Source organism: Coptis chinensis, chromosome 9 (genome assembly GCF_015680905.1).
Source record: "Coptis chinensis isolate HL-2020 chromosome 9, ASM1568090v1, whole genome shotgun sequence".
NCBI classification, from domain to species: domain Eukaryota; kingdom Viridiplantae; phylum Streptophyta; class Magnoliopsida; order Ranunculales; family Ranunculaceae; genus Coptis; species Coptis chinensis.
Window position 1 is genome coordinate 65536589 of NC_141464.1, and position 23287 is coordinate 65559875.

The 23287-nt window shown below is 37.1% G+C and overlaps 4 protein-coding genes and 1 long non-coding RNA gene across 12 annotated transcripts; 3 read left to right on the forward strand and 2 right to left on the reverse strand.

The window, feature by feature from the left end:
- Positions 1-3432: 3432 nt before the first annotated feature.
- LOC147477407 (uncharacterized) lies at positions 3433-6367 on the forward strand. The gene is made up of 4 exons (XM_086584069.1): positions 3433-4007; positions 4722-4842; positions 4930-4979; positions 6248-6367. The coding sequence occupies exons 1-4, from the start codon at positions 3557-3559 to the stop codon at positions 6298-6300; spliced, it is 675 nt and encodes a 224-aa protein (XP_086440195.1). The 5' UTR covers positions 3433-3556; the 3' UTR covers positions 6301-6367.
- On the reverse strand, positions 5575-9446 carry BGLU41 (beta glucosidase 41). Of its 7 annotated transcripts, XM_086584063.1 has the most exons (14): positions 8904-9446; positions 8703-8813; positions 8352-8428; positions 8195-8261; positions 8048-8106; positions 7639-7714; positions 7491-7562; positions 7330-7417; positions 7004-7259; positions 6793-6908; positions 6470-6693; positions 6349-6380; positions 5982-6262; positions 5575-5876 (listed from the first exon to the last, which is right to left on the reverse strand). In XM_086584063.1, the coding sequence occupies exons 2-14, from the start codon at positions 8719-8721 to the stop codon at positions 5708-5710; spliced, it is 1536 nt and encodes a 511-aa protein (XP_086440189.1). In that variant the 5' UTR covers positions 8722-8813; positions 8904-9446; the 3' UTR covers positions 5575-5707. The 7 variants fall into 7 exon arrangements, with proteins under 7 accessions (XP_086440189.1, XP_086440192.1, XP_086440190.1 ...); XM_086584066.1 differs by having other exon boundaries at positions 8710-9446; XM_086584064.1 differs by lacking the exons at positions 8703-8813; positions 8904-9446 and having other exon boundaries at positions 5982-6090; positions 6160-6262; positions 8352-8696.
- Positions 6878-7349, forward strand: LOC147477409 (uncharacterized). The gene is made up of 3 exons (XR_015208739.1): positions 6878-7018; positions 7104-7232; positions 7319-7349. It is a non-coding gene; the product is annotated as an uncharacterized LOC147477409 (long non-coding RNA).
- Positions 9447-9586: 140 nt separating the features above from the next.
- Positions 9587-14362, reverse strand: LOC147477410 (geranylgeranyl transferase type-2 subunit beta 1-like). Its single transcript, XM_086584070.1, has 10 exons — positions 14086-14362; positions 13706-13771; positions 13454-13601; positions 13047-13164; positions 12144-12209; positions 11904-12052; positions 10560-10693; positions 10384-10482; positions 10176-10251; positions 9587-9865 (listed from the first exon to the last, which is right to left on the reverse strand). Exons 1-10 carry the CDS (start codon positions 14086-14088, stop codon positions 9765-9767), a joined length of 960 nt encoding a protein of 319 aa, XP_086440196.1. The 5' UTR covers positions 14089-14362; the 3' UTR covers positions 9587-9764.
- Positions 14363-14441: 79 nt separating this feature from the next.
- On the forward strand, positions 14442-17967 carry TPS14 (terpene synthase 14). 2 transcript variants are annotated; one of them, XM_086584072.1, is made up of 7 exons: positions 14442-14888; positions 15059-15323; positions 15415-15787; positions 16081-16299; positions 16416-16554; positions 16635-16883; positions 17396-17530. In XM_086584072.1, exons 1-7 carry the CDS (start codon positions 14727-14729, stop codon positions 17405-17407), a joined length of 1419 nt encoding a protein of 472 aa, XP_086440198.1. In that variant the 5' UTR covers positions 14442-14726; the 3' UTR covers positions 17408-17530. The 2 variants fall into 2 exon arrangements, with proteins under 2 accessions (XP_086440198.1, XP_086440197.1); XM_086584071.1 differs by having other exon boundaries at positions 14444-14888; positions 17403-17967.
- Positions 17968-23287: the final 5320 nt, after the last annotated feature.

The following is a 23287-nucleotide window of genomic DNA, read 5'->3' on the forward strand; positions in this document are numbered from 1 at the left end:
GAGAACTCAAGCCTAGATAATCATTTCCTGAAAGAGAATAAGTTTTTATGAATTCCACTCGGTGGTTTCATATTTCCATTACCTCCTATAAAAATCACAAGAGCCACCGTCTTTCAACCCAAAATTTACTCTAACTATCTAAAAATAATGAATGGTTACTTACCGGAGCTAGGAACATTATGAACCCATTCCCCGAAAGTGAATTCGAGAGTTAAATTTCAATCAAGAACGGTCCCATGATTGTAACCCATCGAAAGTCTTGAAATCTTTTTCATGTGTAGTTGTTGTTGAGACCGAAATGGGTCGAGAGTGAACGAAGTAGATTGAGTGTATCTAGTTTAGATAATCTGCTTTCTACCAATGTGTCCTAAGAAGAAGTCATTTTCTAAAGGACAAACAAAACTAAACCGACATTAAACCGATCCGAGAAACCAATTTAGAGCACCCCCAATAATTTAAACAACAAAACAAAAAAAAAAAAAAACTAAAACCAACATAAATACACAAACCTATTGTAATGCGTTAAGAAGGATCTACATATCTCTAGAAACACACTCACGATTGGGTGGGGTATTGTAACGATATGTAGGCGAGGACTCATATTTCTCTGTTTAAGAAAAACCAAAAAGCAACTTTACAAAAATAAATTATGAGCAAAGAAACTTTTACCGCCAGCCTAGAGAAAAAAAACTTCATAACTCAACAATTATGCATTGTTACATATATTTTTTTCACAAACTTGGTGTTATACCTGCACTTGAGATTCCTCAGAGTGGCTGAAAGACTTCAAGCCAACAGCTACAGCAAGCCAAGCAGATGCAATAGTAGTGTTTCAATCTCATCTTTATTAGTGATTTTTTATGTGACTTGAGATGGAAACAATGGATGTTTGAGGTTATGCAACATGATTGTACTTTAATAACAGGGAAGCAAAAAGTTGAATTAAGAAAGTACACCATGTCTCCAAAGCATTGAGTTTTTATAACTGCAAATGGGAGTTCAATACATAGGCCCGAGAGAAATCTTGCAAAATCTCACCGCTTGTTAGCTAGTATCAACAGAGGTGCCCCTAATAGATCCCGGTGTCAAGTATTTTTCTGCACAAAACCATTCATATATGAAACACAATATTCATCCAAACTTAACTCGCAGGAAACAATATAACGGACATAAGGCTAAACAGGCAAGAAAATCGGGAGAGAACATCACTAACCCAATGCAGATTTCAATCTTCGGCGAGACGGACAAGCGGCATCAATCACATAAATTACAAAGATGTGCCTCATCATAATATTTTTCCCAAATTGTGCTGAGACCAACCTTTCAATGCAAATTTATGCATCACAATGACAAGTTCGTGACCTACAAACTTGCGGGGAGGAGCTTATGTCGCTACACGCCACCTAAATCCCAAAACACAAGCTTTGTTTTTATGCTTCTACACCCACCAATGTTAAGGCCAACTGTGGGGACTATTCGATCAGGGGGAAGACCCTCCAAGTTTGAATACAATGCCTTCAATTTCTCTAACAATGTCTGAAACAACAGATCACGATGAGTAAACGTGAACATTCGATCTACTACAAAGACAGAATTAAAAGAGAAAAGTACAACATACACTTCCGCTTAAAATGAGGTCACACATATACGTAGAGAGATACATAACTATCACATTTTGATGCAAAACTGGTGTAGCTTTACTGCCGGAAAATATGTCATTACAATGTAACTATTAGATGAGAAAATTTTACATAACTGAAGCAAATCAAGTCTAAGCATGAAAGATCACATTTCACAATTGAGAAAAGGCTCTTTAATGTCAATGAAGAACTGTGCGATCAACACCAATCGACAATCTAGACATAAAGATGTGGATTGCTGAGTTTGGGAGTCCGGGTGCCCACCGCTTTTTCGGGCAAGGTCATAGCTTGGGTGAAGCCGTTCATCACTATCAAACCAAGAGGAATCAAGTACATCCACCGCAACAAAAGAGGGAACAAAAGGAGGGGAAAGGAAAATGAGGTTTAGAACTAAATAAACTAAAAATTCAAAAGAACCCGCCTAAATAAATTTTAAAAATCTCCAAACCATTCAAAAAGAACCGAAGTTGGCAACTTTGAATGGTTGCTAACAATAGCACGAACCAAGATCCTTGGCGCCCTCGTGTTTCTTTTTTTTGGATGTTATATATCCGCAAGAATAAAAGGTGGGATAATGTAGAGATTGTGAGAGGGAGACGAAAAAGGGAAAGGATTAGTATATTTATGGTAATTTAAGTCTTAATTTATGACTAATAAATATAGGCGCATAATTCATATAGTAATATAGTGCGTGCATTTGGTTTTCAATCAATTTTACACCTAAACTCCTTTGTGAGTGTGTTATAACTTAAGAGTATAAATGGAAATAAAAGTTGAAATGACAGAATAGTCCTTTTTAAAGACATTGAATATGAATATTTTAATATATAATCAAGGGTATTTAGTGGTAGATAAAAGGTTGGTCTAATTTAAAAGGTCAGGTTAATTATAGTGTACTTTACTAATAGAGATTAACTTTTTTTTTTCTAAAAAAACATAAATACAACCGTGTCGAAGGCACGGATTATGCCTACTATATATACTAGCATCTTTGTACGTGTCTCCGCCACGTTAACAATCTCCTATTTTATTTTATTTTTCATTAATTTATGGACATGAAACTACCATTTTATCCCCCTCAAAAAAAGACAAAATAAAAAAATAAAACAAAAATAGCATGAGTGTAATATTTGTGTTTGGCAAGGGGTAAAATTGGAAAAAAAAAATTAATGGCGGATGAATTTACTATTGAAGCCCTCGTTTTCTTAAAAAGAAGTTAGACTAGTTTATTTATGCGTGTCTGCCACGTAAACAAAAAAAAATGGCATGACCTCAGAATATTTGGGTTTGGCAAGGGGCAAAATCGGAAAAAAAAAATAATAAGCGATGAATTTACTTTGTTGAAACTCTCGCTTTTTTAACAATCTCTGATTTTATTTTATTTTTAATTAATTTATAGACGTGAAACTACTATTTTACCCATGCAAAAAACAAAATAAAAAAATAAAACAAACAAATGGTATAAGCTGTAATATTCGTGTTTGGAAAGGGGCAAAATTAGAAAAAAAAAATTAATGGCGTGATGAATTTCACTGTTCCTCCCACCGTTTTCTTTAAAGAAGTTAGATTATAGACGTGAAACTACTATTTTACCCATGCAAAAAGCAAAATAAAAAAATAAAACAAACAAATGGTATAAGCTGTAATATTCGTGTTTGGAAAGGGGCAAAATTAGAAAAAAAAATTAATGGCGTGATGAATTTCACTGTTCCTCCCACCGTTTTCTTTAAAGAAGTTAGATTAGATATAACCGTATAAGTTATGAAACCGAATGCCACAACAAATGTAGTCTCGATATTTTGAACGAAATTTTGCCAAAATCATCATTTTCCAGGTTGAGCTCCAAAAACCCCTCTTAAACCCTTTTCAAACAATCAAACTTCCAACTGGTTTTGAGACCAAACCTGAAAACAACAATGTCTTCTTCCATTTCTCGTCTCTGCCGTCTCTTTGCCAACAACACCCTAATAAAAAAAACACCACCACCTCAAATTCTAACAAAACCACTCCCAAAAGAAGAAAAGACTATAAAACAATCAACCCCTCCACCTCAAATTCTAACAAAACCACTCCCAAAACAAGAAAAGACTACAAAACCATCAACCCCTCCAAACCCATCTCTAAAAGACCTTATTAACATAATTTCCAAAGAAAAAAACCTTACCACCCTTGTCGAAAACTTCAAAAAGTTTTCCGAAAGACGTCGGTTTCGTTCTCGACATATACTACGTGAACAAATTATTAACCGTCTTGCATTAGCAAAACAGCATTCGTTAGTAGAACAAGTTTTAGAACATCAGAAGAAGTTTGATAATATTACTCAAGAAAGTTTTGCTGCGAAACTTATCTCTTTATATGGGAAAGCAGGTATGTTTGATCATGCTTTAAAACTGTTTGATGAATTGCCTGAGTTGAATTGTACGCGTACTGTTAAGTCTTTTAATGCGCTTTTAAATGCTAGTGTTGTGTCTAAGAAGTTTGATGAGACTGAAAAGTTGTTTAGAGAAGTGTCTTTGAAGTTATCCATAGAACCGGATATTCATTCTTATACTATTGTTATTCAAGCTTTTGTTGAATTGGGGTCTTTTGATTCTGTGGTTTTGATGCTTGATGAGATGGAGAAGAATGGGGTGAAGCCAGGTTTGATTACTTTTAATACACTGCTTAGTGGGTTTTACAACAATGGTAAGTTTGAGGATGCGGAGAAGATTTGGGCTAGGATGGAAGAGAGTGGGATTGTTCCAGATATATATTGTTATAATGCGAAGTTGCTGGCTTTTGTTAATGCGGGGAAGGTATCGGAGGCAGTTGAAATAGTTGAACAGCTTGGGAATAGCATAGAGAAACCTAATTGTTATACATATAATATTTTGATAAAATGGTATTGCCGTAATGGGAATCTTGACGAAGCTAAAAGCGTATATGATCATATGTTGAAGAGTGATCTTGTCCCGGATTGGTACACTTTTGAGGCACTTATTCCATGTGTTTGTGAGAAAGGGGATTTCGATCTTGCTCTTAAGCTTTGTGAAGAGAGTATTAGCTCTAAATCCTCTAATTGCCATATTTCCGCTTACATAGTGCAGGTTGTGGTTGATGGGTTGGTGAAAGAGTCGAAGGTTGGAAAAGCGAAGGGGCTTGTGGAGACTGCATTGTCAAAAACATATTTTCGTTCGAACTTGAAAATGCCTCAAGAAAAAGAGTGATGCAATTCTTCCTTTTATGTTTTCATCTTGCAAAGTTTTCCTTATTGTCAGTTTAATGCTTATTTTGGTTAGTGATCTGATAGGATTCAAGGATCAGCAATCTTTGTCCTTTCTGCAAGATTTTCCATGTCAGGTTTCTTTGTTTTCCCTGTTTGCTTTTGCAAATTGATTTACTTCGTTGATAACTACAATTTCATTACGTTTAATACTGAATGTGGGAAGAACTGGATAAACTTATGCCACTTACAGTGTTGCTTACTTGCATCTTATCAACTTGCTTAGAAGCTTTTGTTATTTTGTTATTGAGAGAAAGCTTTATGTCTTGAATAAGAATTCAAGAACTTCATGACTCTATCTTACTTATCCAACGTATCTACCTGAAAGTGTCTCTGATAGCTTTATGAGTTCTTTAGTACCAGTTATTGAGTATAATTAACTGAATATTGACTTGAGGAGCCTCAACTCAAAGATCATAAACTGCTGCTAGGATGTCATTAACAAGCATTGCCTTCACCTTAGAAACTCTAAAGACTTCTCTTTGACATTTCATATAAGGGGTTCTAACTATATATCATAGTTAAGTCTTAAGTAACATCGACACACCATTTTTTCAGAAAGGTTCAGATCAGATGCACGGATACGTATCCGTGTTGATATGAGTCATATGACACAGAAAAGCTGACGATGCTCTTGTCTGTTCATAGTATGTAAGTATTCGACAACACAAAGGAGGTTTATGGTTGCTCTTTTCATGGTCTATATTGTATCTCTTCCAATTTCAGTACATAATATATTACAATCTCTAATGACAAGAAAACAAACAAGATGTTAGAGAATGTTGCTGGACCAATTATCCCTAGTCTATCTTAGAACATCTTTAAACCATTGAACAGAAGCCTTTGGGATCCTTGTAAGGTTGTTTCTGTAATCCACATAGTAGAGACCAAATCGTACAGTGTATCCCGAGTTCCATTCCCAATTGTCGAGTAAAGACCATATAAAATAGCCGCGCACGTCACAACCGTCTATCCTACATTAATTTAGGTTTTTGTCACGTAAGAGTTGGAAACTCAAGCTCTCAATACAGATGTATCTGGAAAACACAAAAAATCTGACAAACGGGATATACTAGTACCTTATAGCAGCCGACAAGTTGGAAAGATAATCTCTGTGATATCTTATCCTTTTATCATCCTGTAGAGCTGTGTTTAGGGACATAAAAGGTCTGTTTGGATCATCCATACCTGCAATAGTGGGACCTAAGATGTCATATCTCGCACTCTGAGGATATGTCATTAATTTTTTAGACTTACCGTTTTCAGTGATAATAACTGGTGGGTTCCCGTATATGTCCTTTACATATCTTGCCAACTTCCTAATGCCCCAAGGGACAATGTGCAGCCAATTGGAAGCGGCCTGAAGAATCATCAGAGGGTTTTCATTTCAATATGTAAAAGTACACCTTAAAAATAGTATCCCTCTAAGAAGATAACAGAGCATACCTTTTTGCCAATCACAACACCACCGCGAGAAGCTATAATGGAAGACATAGAAATCAGTATCACAATGGAGCTTTATCAAACTAACAAAGTGGGGGAGGAAGGAGAAGGCCATGCATCTTACAGGTTGTAATAACAGCAGAATCAGATGAAGCATCCTGCAGTACCAGTTTCCTAATTCTAATCCTATCATTCCTGGCATATAAAGTTGTATAGTGATTCAAGCCAATGAAGTCTACTGACCCCACCAATCGTTGGGACATCTCTGGTGTTATCTCTGGTAGTCTTTGACCAATGAGGGTTTGCATTGAAAGTGGATATTTGCCGAAGAAAAGGGGATCAAGAAACCTGCTTGCAGTAGTTTTTCTGTCATACTCTTCGCCGTGTTGTTGTTCGTTAGTACTCACAATACATAATTCGAGAAAATGTAACAATCTTAGATGTTACCATCCAAGGGAGAAGTCCAGCGCTCTCTGTGCAGCATCAGTGTCCTCGTCCTTGTGAGAGAAGGACTCGTACCATTTAGCATCAAGAGCTATTCCAATTAGGCCTCCTTGTCTGTCCTGGAAGATCCATATAGAGGGACTTATTCTTGGTTCTTACTGCATTCAAGAAACTTAGCATTGGAATTATTCTCACAAAGTTGGAGGACAATTACCTTGAAATGGATCTGGTAAGTTTGAAATGCAGCGCCATGAGCTAAAAGTATGTTATGAGCAACAATGTACGGTTCAGTGGAGGATTTTCCTTTCCTGCAGAACATGTGGGCAATAATGGAGCACCTTCCTGGAGCTTGAAGGCCCGTGTCGTAACCTTGGAGTGAGAAACCATGAGGTTCATTGAAAGTGATCCAGTATTTTACTCTATCTCCAAATGTTTTAAAGCAGGTGTAAGCGTAACGCTCAAAGTCTTCTCTGTAAAAGTTTTTCCATCATTATTTTCCAAATAACGCTTATGTAATTTTTATTTTCAGTGTATACTTACATACTCTGTTTGCTTAACCATCCATTGTATCTATCTTCAAGTGCCTGTGGAAGATCCCAGTGGTAGAGAGTTGCATATGGTTTGATTCCTGATAAAGGAAGACACCTCAAATGAGTTCTCAGTTTCCTTGACTTCCATGGAAAAGTCAGTTAGTGAAAGACCTTTTGTAAGCAGAGTATCTATAAGGCTGTTGTAGTACTGAAGTCCTTCTTGATTTGGTTCTCCAGTTCCATCTGTCAAGTTCAAGACTTAGAAAGAGGCAACATGTACAAAATAAATGTCAAATAGCGGGGTATAGATGCATCCTACTTGGGAAGATCCTAGACCATGATATAGAGAATCTGTAAGCGTCCACTCCCAAGTCCTTCATCAAATCTACATCAGTCTGTTAATTAGAAATTTTTCTTATGTTATTAGTGAGTATTTTGACTTTATGTGACAAACAGGAAATATATTTCAAATACTTTATAATGTAATGTTTTCAAAAGAATGTATTCCTTTACATGTTACATAACATGTTGTAATAATCAAACATATTCGATCCGTTTTCAGTATAGCTTATTTGTAAATGAGCTCGTTGACAATGTTTTCCTTTTGACTATTGAGCTATTGTTTGGGATATATGTATCTTAGTACTATATGTTCAATTAACAGAAATGTAAGTTCTCACTAGAATATCAAGCTTTCTGAGCTCGTAACTAGCTTCTTTAATGGTTACCTTAAATCTATGGTACTGGTCGACTGTTGTATCTGCATTACTGAAGTCCATGATTCGACCTGTCAGAATGATGAAAGTGAGATCAATACGTGGAGTCTTCGTCTAATATTGACAACTTTATGTTTCTGCAGCTCTTAAAGTTCATACCAGGGCGCCGAGTGAAAGTATCCCAGATACTATCTCCTTTGTTTCCTTCATTTACAGCTCCTTCAAACTACCACCAGCATTCAAAAACTTATGTTCAGGCACTTAAAACGAATACTCAGAGAGTCAGAGTAAGAGTACTAAAACAGTAAAAATGTACCTGGTAAGCTGATGAAGCAGTTCCAAATGTAAAACCATTTGGAAAACCTCCTCTACTGATTACCTCCGCGTTTACAACTAGTCCAATTATACAGGAGAGGATTAGAATAATCCCCATAATGTGAATACTGAAATTGAATGAAAACTCCAGAAAGTTGTATTTGTTTTATAGTAGGTGCGTCTTAATAGCAATGGTGAAAAAGAATAGGCTGGGAAGAAGGAATGAGCACTCTTCCTCTTTTCTCGTTTGGGGTATTATCTAATCTTACTTTAATTTGTGCACACGGCAGAGGCGGTGGACTATGTGTAATGTGGAAAACTTTGGATAAGTAGAAAGCTAAGATGTTGTTACGTCTTACTGCCCACATCATCAAATCTGTAGTTTAGTCCATCAGCTTAATTTCTCCGGCTTGTAAGGGTCTTCTTCATTTGGTTGGCTGCGCTTACTGCTTAGACGTCAAGTCTATAAGAAAATTAAAGTTTAATATTTGTAAGCGAAAAGGAATACTATCATGCTTTCAGTATACCAGGAAATTGCATGCTATCAAACTACCAGTTGTCGCGTATTTTTTATGCCATGGTGGCATGGTGTGCTTCATATAAATCTTTTATCTGATCGTCGTCTCTTTTGGGCCATGAGCTCATTACCTGACTAGATTCGTGCCTGACGAGCTCCTTATATTAGCGTCCTTATCGTTAAGGGAAGTCGATGAATCTTAGAATCAATTACTCAAAATTTAGTTGATTTTGGTCAGGCTTAAAGTTGGTAGAAGGTTTAGCTATCCCAAAATTTTAGTAGCAGAAAGGTAGCTTCCAGACGTAATAAAAACTAGACTACTTTGTCAAATGGTTTTGGTTACTATTAATAGTCAATAGACAGGGATTAGGTTCTGGTTTCAAGTAGCACTCAGGTAGAGGTGGTTGATGTCAACCTACCAACATTTCTCTCAGTCCACAAAGCACCTAGTTTTTCAGGCCAGAATTTATAGCGTTGGATCGTAGATGAACGCTCTTGTAGTTGCTTCACCAAGTGAAGCAAGAAATAGTAGTCCTTTGAGAATATGGTCACATAGCATGTTGAAACAGTTAGAAATTTTTTATTTTTATGGGTAAGCAAACAAACGTTTCAGAAGTGGACTGCCTGTCTGGCCACTAATTGTAAGCAGGTATAATTATAAGCAGTCATGCCGAACATGAGAACTCACTAACAACATAAAGTTTGAAATGTAGGCCAAATTGTAAACTTCCAATCAGTTTTCTATTGCTTACTGACGAGGAGCCACTAATTCATCTTTCAGAACACTTAGAATGCCCCCACCACCAAAAACAACTAAACAAGGATTGCTAACACTGCAATTGTAAATATATGTATGTACTGAAATGATTCAACGTTGTAAAGAGAAAGTTGGCTACATTAACTGCCTTTCCCAAAGAAAATATTGTTTACAACATCAACGGGTAAAGCATAAGCCGGATCTATGGTCTTCAATCCAGGATATTCAAGTAGTGAGAGTCCTGCACCAACAATCAAAGATAAAAGCGAAGGGAACAAAAGTGTAATACATGAATGTAATGGTGTCAGAGCACATCAATGACAAGGAAGCTCATCTCAATCTGATGACCCTCTCCCCCAGCTCTCACATGAATGGGGGAGACCTTGAAGGCCAAAATGAACTTCATTGGACAATATAATCTCATAGCTCTATAGTAAATTATACCATCTGATTTATCCAGGAAAAACTACGCCAATTCATATGAAAGATGGTTTTCTCCCTTTGGGATGTGTGCTATGTGTAAATCAGATAAACGAGCTATATATATATACCTCCAACACCGAAATACGTATGAAAGACATCAACAGCAAAATTGGGTCTATCGGAAATTCCTCCATTCTCCTTGTCCTGTATTTACAAGCAAGAAGAAGAAGAGAGGACCCACAATAATTAGTGTGTACAGTGACCATCCAACACCATGAACGTCATTTACTCTAGAATTCAAAACTTCCAGGAGCTAAAACATTAATTAATAGGCACCTGACAGTCAATGATAAATCTTGCAAGTTCGTTCTTGTCTATCCAATGCACTCTATCAATTATGGTAAGGCTAGAGAGCACCCACCAAGAGTAGCAGACCTAGAAAGAAAAAAGATGGATCATTAACTGAAGACAATGATAACCAGATTTATAAAGCCGAGTTTCAAGTTACTCACATCAGGATCTTTCATTGGACGTCCATTTAAACCACCAAATTTGTCTTGCCTCTCGCATAACCACCAACCAAGAAGATCCTTGTCCACATGATGTAGCGAACCTGTTAAAGCAAGGGCAGCTACACAACAGAAAACTGCCAATGCAAAGGCCAGACAGAAGTGTTATCTAATTTCAAAGTAATAAACACAGGCAAGCATGAAAAAACTAAACTTGAAAAGAAAAAAAAACATGCTTGCTTTGAGAAAAGTACTTTTGCATTCCAATTAAAATAGACACCAATAGCATGAGCCAAGGGTGACCAAGTTATCCTTGCCAAGTTGTGCATAATATTAAGAGCAAAACTGAGGCAGGAGTACCATGCTGAGGCAATCTATTTTCAATAGTTCTTGTTTAAATGGAAAAAGAAAAGAGATAAGATAGTGGCCAAGGAGATTAAAGACTGATTTTTTTTAGTTGCACCCAGTATCTTTCGGTTCCAATGGTTTCTCTAGTCTGAGAAGTGAGTTCTCAGGCTTCATATGGCATAGGCAATAACATGACAATCATTTACAATAAAGAATAAGCTGGACAACCAACTGGCATAGTACTAAACAAAAAGACAAATCTTCATTTAGTTGTTCAGCTTTTATACCATATGCAGTAACATGATATTGAAATGGTACTAAGCTTTTATACCAGCTTTTATACATAATAAAGAAGACTAGAGAGTACAACCAATTAAAATGGTACTAAGCGAAAAGACAAATCTCATTACGTTATCCAACTAAAACTCAAAATATATGGCTGGACAGGTAAGAAAGATCAAAGATCATCATCATTAATCTCTGTTATACTGATAGTGTCCAGCAGTTTAGATCATCCATTTCTGTTCAACTCTAACTTCAAAATAATCCTTAGAAATACTTAGAGCACAGTTCCCTCCAAAAACAAAAGACAGGAATTAACATTTTCTATTCATTTACCAATGTCTTTGGTTCTTGTCCCACAAATTTTACCAACTTATCAGCTGGGACCTGTAGATTACATCATATTTAAACTTTGTTCTCTTGAAATATTTTTCTGTAGAGCAAGCAGCACCGTAATTGTCAAGATAAAGAAGAAGAATTTGTAATACTTAAACTAAGATACAAACAGTTAGCATTCAATCACTAACAGGGTATGAGGGTACGTTACTTACAAGATGTGTAGCGATATATGAGTAAATGACTAGTGCTAAGAAATTAATTAGAAGGGTTGATAACCATAAGGGATTTAGTAAAATGCAAAAGAGAAAATAACATTTACGACTCGAAAATCCAATGGAAAAGTCATTAAACATATAAACTTCAAGGTTTGCAACATACTTTGCCCAGAATGAGACTCTGCACCAGGTGTGCATCCAAATCCACCATCCAAATTTTTACAGCTCAAGATGTAATCCACAGCCTTTCCAACATTAATTTTATCCAACCGATGTAATATTGAGAGACAACATATTGCAATATAAGAAAATCTGTATACACAGATTTTCAGTTAGAAAAAATACTAAATTTTTTGACCAATGAATAACTCACAAAATTGACAGAATCAAGCAAGGTAAACACCTTGAATCAATTTCACCCCACATGTCCCCTGCAAAGGATCCATCTTCCTTCTGCAACCCCAAGAACATCTGCTTATGAGATCAAGTGAAACAAGAAGCACATGGAATTATGCATATTTTCCCATCAATTGAAGGATATTTGTTATATGAGACCAACTTGTGTCTCTCTTTTTATATTCCTTTATTCTTATCTACTTGGCCTACAATCTTTCAAACTTAAGAGACCACCATTACATGGTCCCACCAAAACATAAAGAAAATTTTTCTTATTGGTTAGTCACTCCATCCATCAACCATGAAAGAGAAAATCAACTTAGTCATGGAAGTAGAGTACGGTGTCTCCCCTCATAGAGACCTGAGCAGAAGGACGCACCCGCTCTTTTCTTAACTTGCTTGGTTTGTAGAACTATCTCCATCTTCCTTGTGGTTAGCTCACAACCTCTCACTCTGGTGTATATGTTGTCAATACAACACTTTTTGAAAATTTCAACATTCAAAAGTTTAGATTCAGATGATTCCAAACGCCACCTACATATGAAAGGAAAAACAACCTCTCCGATAACTCAGAACACATATTACTGCTTGTGAATTCAAATAGACATTATACCTAGGATACGTCAAGCATTCATCTACATGAAAACATGGTCCAGCATACAGGCTCCGCTGGGAGCAAAAGATGCTGATAAACCTTGAAGGTTTAGAATATAGTTGCCTGGTAGTTATATCACTCCAAAGATACAACTGTGTCAAATTCAATCATTTATTTTACTTTGGACATGGCAGCGAAATTTGGTTGAAACAAGCAAACTTCTGCTAAAGTTGCTAAAGTACAGTCAAAATAACCATGACCTTAATAATAAAAGCAAATAATTTGATCTCCTAAAAAATTATGAGCTTAAGGATACAATCTGATACATTTTCGTAGTCGAGCACATCTAGTTTGCCAAGAAGAGCTAATATTTGAACAGCACTAAGAGTATAAAAAAGGTGAGGATCATGCCCAACGTTACCGGCAAAACCACCTGCACGAAAAAATAGAAGTAACTAATGGATGGCAGACTTTCATGAGCATCTCAGTCTGCTGTTTTAATATCAAAGTTACACTCCCTTTGTTCAGAAGAACCTGTTCCTAATTTCTTAGTCCAGATCTATCAGAAACTTGTTCTACGGGCTACTAATTCAATCATATTGACTCTTGTTTTCAATATACTTTCTTTTATTGTCTCCAAATGATTGACTGGTGCGCAGACTTGGCAATCTACTCAAAAAAAAAAAAAAAAAAAAACTATGGCCATTTGTTAGCTGACCAACCTGATTCATGCTGGCACTGCAAGACCCAAGAAACAACTTCATCTCGATCTACCGTTCCAAGCTTACCCAGAAGATCCAGAGTAGCCAAGCCCCAATATGCACCGCTCATCTTTAAATGCTCCATAAGCACAGACTCAATATCATCTTTCTTTGGAACACAAATATACCACACCATTTAAAGTAAGGTCAGTCATAAACCAGAAAATATTGCAGCTTTAAACATAACTTAATGTTATGATATTAGCTTAGGACCTTTTCAAGTGCTAAAATGTATTTGACATGCTTTTCCACCTCCAGACCCCCCATTTCAGACTTGTCCTGGTTGAGAACATCCTTTGAGTCATTGATAAAAAGTGATATAAAATAATAGATAATTATAAGATTATAACATCGAGCCTCTATATGAAATAGCGTGTTTAAGACAGCGGGGTGCCGGTATCATATAAATCCTTATCAACAATCACCGGATTAACATAGCAATTGTAAATCAACTAAATATCCCAATTCCACAACAATCACCGGATTCATTTTAATTTTATTGAACTCAGTATTATATAAATTTACCCAATTCAATCTGATCACCATATAATACATAAATAAAAGTGTAGATCACTAATCATCTTCATTCCTACCATCGCACTATAGATTACTGCCTCATCTATGTTCTTTAAGTAGCAACTCGTGATAGTGTCCCCAACTCAAATCAATGTTCCCCTCATTTTTCAACATTAAAACAGTACATCATAGTAACAATTCAAGATAATTCATAACATTCCTCTATGAAGCATACCCAGTATATAGAAAACGTTTATATAACTTGTAATTAAAAAATATATTGTATTATTTCAGCTTAAAAAAAAATACTCAGTCTATTCTACAAAGTGAACATATGTTGATTGAAGGAAAGAGAAAGAATCTGATATGGTGGTTCAGCGTACCTTGCTTTTGCAGAGTAACGTAGAAGTGGGCTGCAAGTTAAGTAGGCCCAGCCCAACCTACTTTGTTCGGTCCGCGTAAGTATAAGGCCCAAATCCATGGTGGAGTCGTGGAGACCCATCCATTTTATTGAAGTAGTGAACTGGATAGAAGTGAAAGCAACTGATCAGCTGTAAAGAAGACTGACATAACAAGTTGTTTGGTTGGGCGGCAATCCATAACTCCACGACTATATGTAGGCCACACTTTAAATAGGTTGTTCTTCTCACTTTAAATAGGTTGTTCTTCTCAAGTTCTCATCACATCAAATCAAACTATTCCATAGTATTTGTTATCCATGGCTTTCTCTAGTAGCTTATTTTCCTTTCGCCCCTTTCCAAATGTGTTAATTAAGAGCCAACAAGGTGTGACTACTTATTGTTCCAAGTCATCTCTTACCTTAACCCGAAGCCCCTCCCAGGACTCCAGCTTAGTTGCAAGACCTTCTCAAGATTATATGGTAAAAACTTACTACGTTACTAAATAGAGCATTAGTATATGTTAGTGTAATTGCAATTCGATCACTGTTTTTTGTGTTATCTCATATTTCTTAATGCATGTCATTCTGTTCTTCATTGGCCATCATCATATATTTGATCCTTACAGCTCATCTTGTTTTACTTTATGAAGATTAGACATCAGGAAAAATTGAAACAAGTTGGGCAGCTACTTGGAAGCAGCAAAAACACATTAGAGTGCATGATCATAATTGATACACTTCAACAATTTGGAATTGACTACCACTTCCAGAATGAGATCCAGGATTTCTTAAGCAAGCAGTCTTTAAGTCTTGGAGATGATGGTGTTCTTCTCAGTTTTGATAGTGACATCAATTTGGTTAATGTTTCTCTTAGCTTTCGGTTATTAAGACAGAATGGGTACCACGCAAGCACTAGTGAGTTCTGTTCGTAATAATAACTTTGAATTTGCTGAAGGATAATATTGGGATTCACTAATTAATTAACTTCATTGTCTTTTTGCAACAGATATGTTCAACATATTTTTGGACAAAGATGGGAAATTTAGACAGCAACTGATAAATGACCTGACAGGAATGATAGGTTTATACCAAGCCTCACAACATCTAGTGGAAGGAGAGAACATACTAGATCAAGCTAATGCATTTACTAGGAAGAACCTTCATAATGCCTTGCCACAATTACATCAAAGTCAAGCTAGTCTCATCAAGGATACCATAGAGCATCCATATCACTTGACCTTAGGAAGGTTCAATATAAAAAACTGCATCAAAAGTTATGAAACTGAGCACGGAACGCGTGGCCTACTACAAGAATGTGCGAAAATGGATTTCAACATCGTACAGTCCCAACATATAAGAGAACTTTCAGAAGTTCGTTTGTGAGTAATCTATATATTGAACTTGAATTGAGCTTATAACTTGATATCTTTCTAAGGAAGCTTTCTCCTGAGCTGAATTATGCGATTAGAAGTGTTGTTTCATTCGGCTACTGCTAGCTACTAATCATTTTTAGGCTGCAATCTAGGTATCTTTGAGCTCAGTAATTGTAGATTGTCCACTTGTTTAATAAACATAATTTACGATTTAGGAAAATCAGCTTCTAGTTTCAGCCTAGCCAAACACAACCAACCATGCAACTCTGCTAATCTGATATCATTATTCCCCTTATTAGGTGGTGGAGAGAACTGGGTCTAACTCGAGTCTTAGATTTTGCAAGAGACCAACCAGTTAAATGGTACATGTGGTCAATGGCTACGCTTGCCCATCCTACGCTTTCAGAGCAAAGAATCGATCTTACAAAATTTATCTCCTTCATCTACTTAATGGACGATATTTTCGATGTATATGGGACACTCGATGAACTTCTGCTATTCACAGACGCAGTCAACAAGTAAGTTGGACATACTTTTCCATATTACTAAATATAAGAAAAAAGGATCATCCATCAGATCATATCCGATCCATTATGTATTCCTAATTAATATTCTACATGTATATCTCAAACAGATGGGAAGTTGACACCAACAAGCAACTACCAAATTCCATGAAGATATTTTTGAAGGCTCTATTTGACATCACTGAAGAGATTAGTTATAAGATCCTCAAAAAACATAAATGGAATCCTTTCTACTCCTTCAGAAAAGCGGTAATTATATCTACTTACCCTTTAACATGATATTCTTGTTGAAAAATATCTCCGCTAATTAACTAATGTGATGAATTCAGTGGACCCGTTTGTGCAATGCATTTCTTGTGGAAGCAAAATGGTTTGCCTCTGGGCACTTGCCATCATCGGAAGCGTATCTGAAAAATGGCGTGATCAGCAGTGGAGTTCATGTGTTGCTTGTTCATACATTCTTTCTTTTAGGCCAAGGTCTAAACAAGGAAACTGTAGATCTCGTGGATAACCTTCCAGGCTTAGTCTCTTACCCTGCAACAATTCTTCGCCTTTGGGATGACTTGGGAAGTGCCCAGGTACGAGACCTTCTGAATTATATATACGACGAAAATCAGTTCACAGACTATGCTTCAATTTGACATTCTAATCGATGGGTGATTAGACAGTACGAGAACAATGTATATAGGAAAGTAGCTCTTATGTTAAAATAAATCTTATGGACTTCATGTACCCTGATCTTTGGCAAATAATAAAATCCCTGGTTTGAAATGCAGTGTTAGATCCCTGGCAAATAATCGTGTACTGATTGCTTATCTATTTGAAATACAATGGTCTCCCACGAAATAAATATCTGTGAACCTAGTGCTTTTTCAAGCCCACTAGCTGGACCCCGGCCTGCATTTGTCTCCAAGCAGCTAAAGCATTACACATGAATCACATGGTTAGATTAAATTAAATTTCATCTGACTTGTTTGGGACCTCATTTAAAGGCATCGTTTTGATCGCAGCCGCGTACAACGACCTTTGAATTTTGGTAAAGATTAATGTTACCATATCAGCATTTTAACCTTTCTTCAATTTCGACAAGTTGACAGGATGAAAACCAGCAAGGACATGATGGATCATACACAGAGTTGTATATGAAGGAGCATAGAAGTGCAACAACTGAAAGCGCACGAGAACATGTCCTGAATATGATAGTGAATACGAGGAAAAAGTTGAATGAAGAATATCTTAGGCCAAGCAGTTTCTCACCGTCGTTCAAGAAAGCCTCACTCAATATAGCGAGAATGATTCATTTGATGTATAATTATGACAAAAACCAACGACTACCAGCCCTTGAGAAGCATACTAAATCATTGCTCTATGAGAGTATTCCTCTACGATAAAAGCTTTTGGAACTTTTGGAACTGGAAATTTATGGCGGCTCATTCAAAAGTAGCGAAAAATCAAAGAGAAGATTCAAGATTGTCTCTTTACAAGGACCTGGAGAGAAACTAACTTCTCTGCTGATTTGGCAACCAACAAAGCTATCACGATGGATTCTCACCAGCTTTTTAAATGTGTAGGTAGACCCCATAGATCTATAAATGGGAGTCATCTCATCTTGAATATTTTCGGATTATGAACTAGATCTATTACAATGATGTAATCCCTCTATATAGACTAGCAAAAGGCATGTGTTGTGCACATATTCAACGGAGATCTAGCAATGAAGACAAATGGCAAAGTTTAGATATTAAAAAAAAAAAAAAATTACAATTATACTCTTATAACATATGTGAAAAAAACTATCTTATTCCTATTTGTTTGACTTTTCCACGCATAAGGCCCATTATAATTAGAAATTAATTTAAAAAATTATAAAACTACAGTTTTACCTCTATAAAATGACAAAAAAATAAAATAAAAGAAAATGTGAAATTACCAAACTACCTTGTATTCTTTTCCCCCCTTTTTTTTAATATAATCTTAAACTCACTTAACAAAAAAAAACAAAAGAGGGTATTCCTCTACATGATAATTAGGATTGTTAGTTGTTATACAAGTTGTTGTATGCAGATAAAAGAAAACAATAGAAGACAAGGACGAATAGCAATGCGTAATAAATCCGCGGATTAAATTTTGTCCTTAAGGAAAAGATTTTCCCCTTCCAATGGTGCGAAAAGGCGCACGACAAGCGTCTTCCTCCTCAGGATTCAATGGTTAAAAGCGCCCGACTTTGCACTAGAACGCACTACCCTCTGAACAACAATATAACTCTCTCGGGCGGCCGGAAGAAGAAGAAGAGAATAGGTGTGAATCTCTGTTTTACGAAAAGTGGGATGTAAGTCGATAGAGTATTCCGCGATTTACGGTTTTCTCTTGAATTGGATTCGGTGGTTCTATAGTGGAAGCGGCATGCCGCGACTTCTCCTCTCGCCGATGTAGAGGGCGGCCCAGTAAAGACACGAAGTTCTATCTCTGCGTCCTCTCTCTCTCTCTGCTTCAGTGATTCATCTCTCTAATGAACACAGCAGTGTTTATATAGAGGTATGATCGAATCATAGATGGAGAAGGACACCTCTCTAATTCGGTTTCACAAAACCAAATCGAAGTAGAACTCTAGCTTAGCCGAGACTTGCTGCAAAAGCAAAAAACAAGTTTAGGCAATTGATAATCCACTACCCACTAGAAAGCCAAGCCAAGTCCAAGTCCAAGTCAGAAGCCGACGCGGACTTCGCTCGGTTCGAGGCGGTGAGGCGCGTGTGCGTGGCTTTGGGTGAGTCCTCCCTCCTAACACAAAAAGCTTTTGTACCCTAAGGGCACGCCTGTTATGTTAGAGGTTCACCTCAAATACCTCACTTGCTAGTGGTGGTTCATCAATGTGGGACTAAACAACACACAAGTATTTGAAATACACATGAAGATTCCACAATCCCCACTATTTCAAAATACTTATAGTCCCCACTATTTTGGAATAGGATATTACAAAAGAAATGGGTTAACGAAATGCCGGAGAGAATCGAAAAACAATGCATAAGATATTTGGTGCTTTTCGGGCTTGAACCGGTCATAGGGTAACATGTCTTATAATACGCGAAAAGTGGTGGATTAAAAATCTTTGAACCAACATTCCCTTGTAGTAAAATAGAGGACATGCACCCACATTGCTCCTTCATTATATGCCTGTTCTGCGGTGTTGCGCTTTTTGGCCCTTGCGCTTCCTGTGTTATGTGAATGCTCTAGAGTATTTGCCTGAATACTCATAAGAACCGACCCAGTTCTACATTCACGTAGGTGGATATCCATCAAGTGTACATAGCAGTTAAAATACACTATCTCATAAAAATAATGGGCTATGGATTCCATTAAGAGTAAAATAACTCATCCTTTTTCTCATTGCTATTCAAGTTATACAAAGTATACAATAATGCTATCTAGTCATAGGGTGGGACGTCTCAAAGAAAGACAATAGCATACCAGGAAATGAGAGGTGACTTGTTTTTCCCTTTGAACCTACTTCATGGGATCTCCAATCACATAGGTGGGGTTCCGTCGGTGTAAGCCCTCTATCTAAGGCAAAAGTCCCATCCCCCTCGACGTATCAACCACTTGTCTCTCCCGTTAAGTGGCTTTGTCGTCGGATCGGCCAAATTTAACTCGACCTCACATAATCTAGAGCCAATACTCCAGATTCCAAAGAATGCTTTATATAGCATGTAGTCTCGCATTTAATATGCCTCTTTTCCCATTATACTTGTTTTTGCTCTTTGCCTTTGCTATTGTGGCACGACAGTCCACAATGCATAGATACGGAGGGAAGCGGTTTTGTACCAATAGGAAGATCTGCCAAGAGGTTTCTAAGCCACTTCGGCCTCGACTTTGCTTTATCTAAAAAATAAGCTCGGACTCCATGGTTGAACGAGCTATCAAGGTCTGCTTAGAAGATTTCCAAGCGATCGCACCTCCACCTTTAGGGTGAAAATATAACCACTAGTGGACTTGATATAATGAGAATCGATATCCGGTTGCATCACAATAACCCTCTATCACGGTGGAGTTTGTCTAAACCTTATGCCGTAATTCATTGTTCCTCTCAAAGTACTTGGCTAATCTCTCTAACGACTCCAATGTTCCCGACTAGGACAATGAGTGTATCTGCTTAGCCCGCTAACTGCATAAGCAATGTCGGTCTAGTGCAATTCATCAAGTACATGAGACTACCAATAATTTGGGCATATCTAGATCGAAGTACACCATGTTGAGCATTTTTCCGAAGTTCACTATTTGCCTCATAAGGTGTGCGACCGCATGGCTTACTATCATAAAAGTTAAACTTCTTCAAAAACTTCTCAACATAATGCTCTTGTGAAAGCGTATAGCCATCACAGTTTCTGATGATTTTGATTCCAAGAATCACATCAGCTTCTCCCAAATCCTTCATTTCAAATTGGGAGGATAAAAACATCTTGGTGTTTCTCACAACATCAAGGCTAGTACTCATGATTAACATGTCATCCACATATAGACAGATAATCACGTATGAATTCACATCAAAAGATTTGAAGTAAATACATTTATCAGCATCATTTATGTGATATCCATTAGACATCATGACACTGTCAAACTTTTCATGCCATTGTTTTGGCGCTTGTTTCAACCCATATAAAGACTTAACTAACTTGCATACTTTATGCTCATTCCCCGGTACTATCGTACCCTCAGGCTGCATCATATATATTTCTTCATCAAGATCACCATTCAAAAATGCAGTTTTTACATCCATTTGATGAATAAATAAATTATGAATAGCAGCTAGAGCCATTAGAACTCTTATAGAAGAAATCCTGAGTTCACGAGAGCATAAGTATCAAAATAGTCAATGCCTTTCTTCTGGGAGAACCCCTTGACTACAAGTCTAGCCTTGTATTTCTCAATGGAACCATCTAGTTTCAATTTCTTTTTGAAGATCCACTTGTAACGTATAGGTTTCGCCCCAGGAGGTAGATCAACTATCTCCCATGTGTGATTAGCTATAATCGAATCTAGTTACGAGTGTATAGCATCCTTCCGAAAAGGAGCATCTCGAAACTGATTGCCTCATTATATCGTCCACGGGATCATCATCAAGAAGAAATGTGTAAAGTCATCACCAAAATTGGTGGATTTCACTGTCTCTTTTTACTCTTCCGAATTTCTTGTTCAGAAATTTCGGGGATCTCGTTGATTGTTGTTCACTAGGAGCTACCAACCTCTCAATGCCATTTTCAAAGGAAACAAATTCTCAAAGAAATCAAGATTTTTTACTCTCTATAATAGTGTTAGCATCGACAAGGTTATTATCAGATTTTACTACTAAAAATCTATATGCAAAGACTATTATGAGCATAACCAATGAACATACAATCAACGATTCTAGGTCCCAATTTTCTCTTTTTAGGTTAGTTCACAAGAACCTTAGCAAAGACACCCCCACATTTTTAAATATGTCGGGTTAGGTACATGACCTTTCCATAACTCATATGGTGTCTTATTCCTGTTTTCTTGTTGGGTATCCTATTCTCAGATATGGCAAGCGGATAGGATTGCTTCCCCACAAGTTCGGGAAGCTCGAGAACTTACAAGCATAGCATTCATCATCTCTTTTAAGTGTTACGTTTTTTCCTTTCGGCTACTCCATTAGACTCGGGAGAGTATGGTGGAGTAGTCTCATGAATAATGCCACTCTTGTCACAAAAGTCCCCGGAAGGGGTTAGACTCATATTCTCCACCCCTATCGGGCCAAAGTCTCTTAATCTTACGGTTAAAGGGGTTTTCAACTTGACTTTGTACTTGAGAAACATCTCACCGCCTCATGCTTGTGTCTAAGTAAATATACCATGGTGTACCTAGAGAAGTCATCTATGAATGTAATATAATAAAACTTCTCCCCTCTAGACATGGTACTTACGAATTCACCCAAATCCGTATGAATAAGAGTTAGTAATCCAGGTTTTATCTCTAGACACAGTTCTATTGTTTTTTTTCGTGGCTTTAGTCTCAAAGACATATCTCACATTTATCATTAGAAAAATCAAAATATTAGACAACAAACCACATGCTTTCATCCTTTTCATATCTTGAACATTCACATGTCCTAGTCTACCATGCCATATATTAAAAGAGTCAAGCAAGTAAGCGGCGAAGCATTCATTCTTATTAATAATAATGTTGTCAAGTACATTCAACATGAAAAGGCCATCTGTTATTACAATAACCTTTACCAACAAAACCCTCATTCTTTGTCGGAACAAACTTGTCACTCTCAAAAGTCACCTTGGCCAAACTTTTCCCAATAGGGACACAATCAGATTCTCCGAATCTCGTGAACATGAAGAACATTACTAAGTGAAAGGGTTTTCCACGGGTTAACCGGAAGAACCTTGCCCTGTTCCCTCAACAGAATAGACCTAGAGTCACCCATATAGACCTTTTCATCTTTCACTAGTATGTAGTCCGAGAAGGCTTCAACATCACCACGGCGTGGCGGTGGCACCGGAATCTAGTACCCGTTCCTCTTCCCGGTGGCTATGAACACTTGTGACCGCGGCCAAGAACAATATCATCTCCCTCACTAGATTAGCATTGGGAGGATCATCGGTGTCTTTCTTGTGTATGCGCCTTTGAAAAGCCCTATGTCGGGTTTACCACAAACATAACAATTTCCATTGCGATTACCACTCCTTTTAAAAGAAGTGCCTTTGACCTTGAAATTCTTATTTTTGTTGGACTTACCTTCTTAGAGGTTTTGTTAGATTTGGCTTGGGATTACCTTCAACGATATTGGCTTTAGAATGAAATTCCTTAGACAACACCCTCATCCCGAAGTCTTGTTCTTTTCCTCTATGTGAATGTGAATGATCACATCCTCAAGAGTCATCTGCTTACGCTTATGCTTCATACTATTTTTATAGTGTTTCCAAGACTCGGGGAGTTTCTCAATCAAACATCCAGCAAC

Coding starts and splice junctions, on each gene's coding strand:
- LOC147477410 (XM_086584070.1), bottom strand. Junction 13,602..13,705: donor ACATTTTAGCACTTGAAAAG/GTCCTAAGCTAA, acceptor TGTGTTCCAAAG/AAAGATGATATTGAGTCTGT. Junction 13,165..13,453: donor GCAGTGCCAGCATGAATCAG/GTTGGTCAGCTA, acceptor TTTTTCGTGCAG/GTGGTTTTGCCGGTAACGTT.
- TPS14 (XM_086584071.1), top strand. CDS start 14,727: ATGGCTTTCTCTAGTAGCTTATTTTCCTTTCGCCCCTTTCCAAATGTG. Junction 15,324..15,414: donor TGGGTACCACGCAAGCACTA/GTGAGTTCTGTT, acceptor TTTTTGCAACAG/ATATGTTCAACATATTTTTG. Junction 16,555..16,634: donor TCTACTCCTTCAGAAAAGCG/GTAATTATATCT, acceptor TGATGAATTCAG/TGGACCCGTTTGTGCAATGC.
- BGLU41 (XM_086584062.1), bottom strand. CDS start 8,468: ATGGGGATTATTCTAATCCTCTCCTGTATAATTGGACTAGTTGTAAAC. Junction 7,563..7,638: donor ATGGTCTAGGATCTTCCCAA/GTAGGATGCATC, acceptor TGAACTTGACAG/ATGGAACTGGAGAACCAAAT. Junction 7,260..7,329: donor TGGTTAAGCAAACAGAGTAT/GTAAGTATACAC, acceptor AAACTTTTACAG/AGAAGACTTTGAGCGTTACG.
- LOC147477407 (XM_086584069.1), top strand. CDS start 3,557: ATGTCTTCTTCCATTTCTCGTCTCTGCCGTCTCTTTGCCAACAACACC. Junction 4,843..4,929: donor AAAATGCCTCAAGAAAAAGA/GTGATGCAATTC, acceptor GTGATCTGATAG/GATTCAAGGATCAGCAATCT. Junction 4,980..6,247: donor TGCAAGATTTTCCATGTCAG/GTTTCTTTGTTT, acceptor GACAATGTGCAG/CCAATTGGAAGCGGCCTGAA.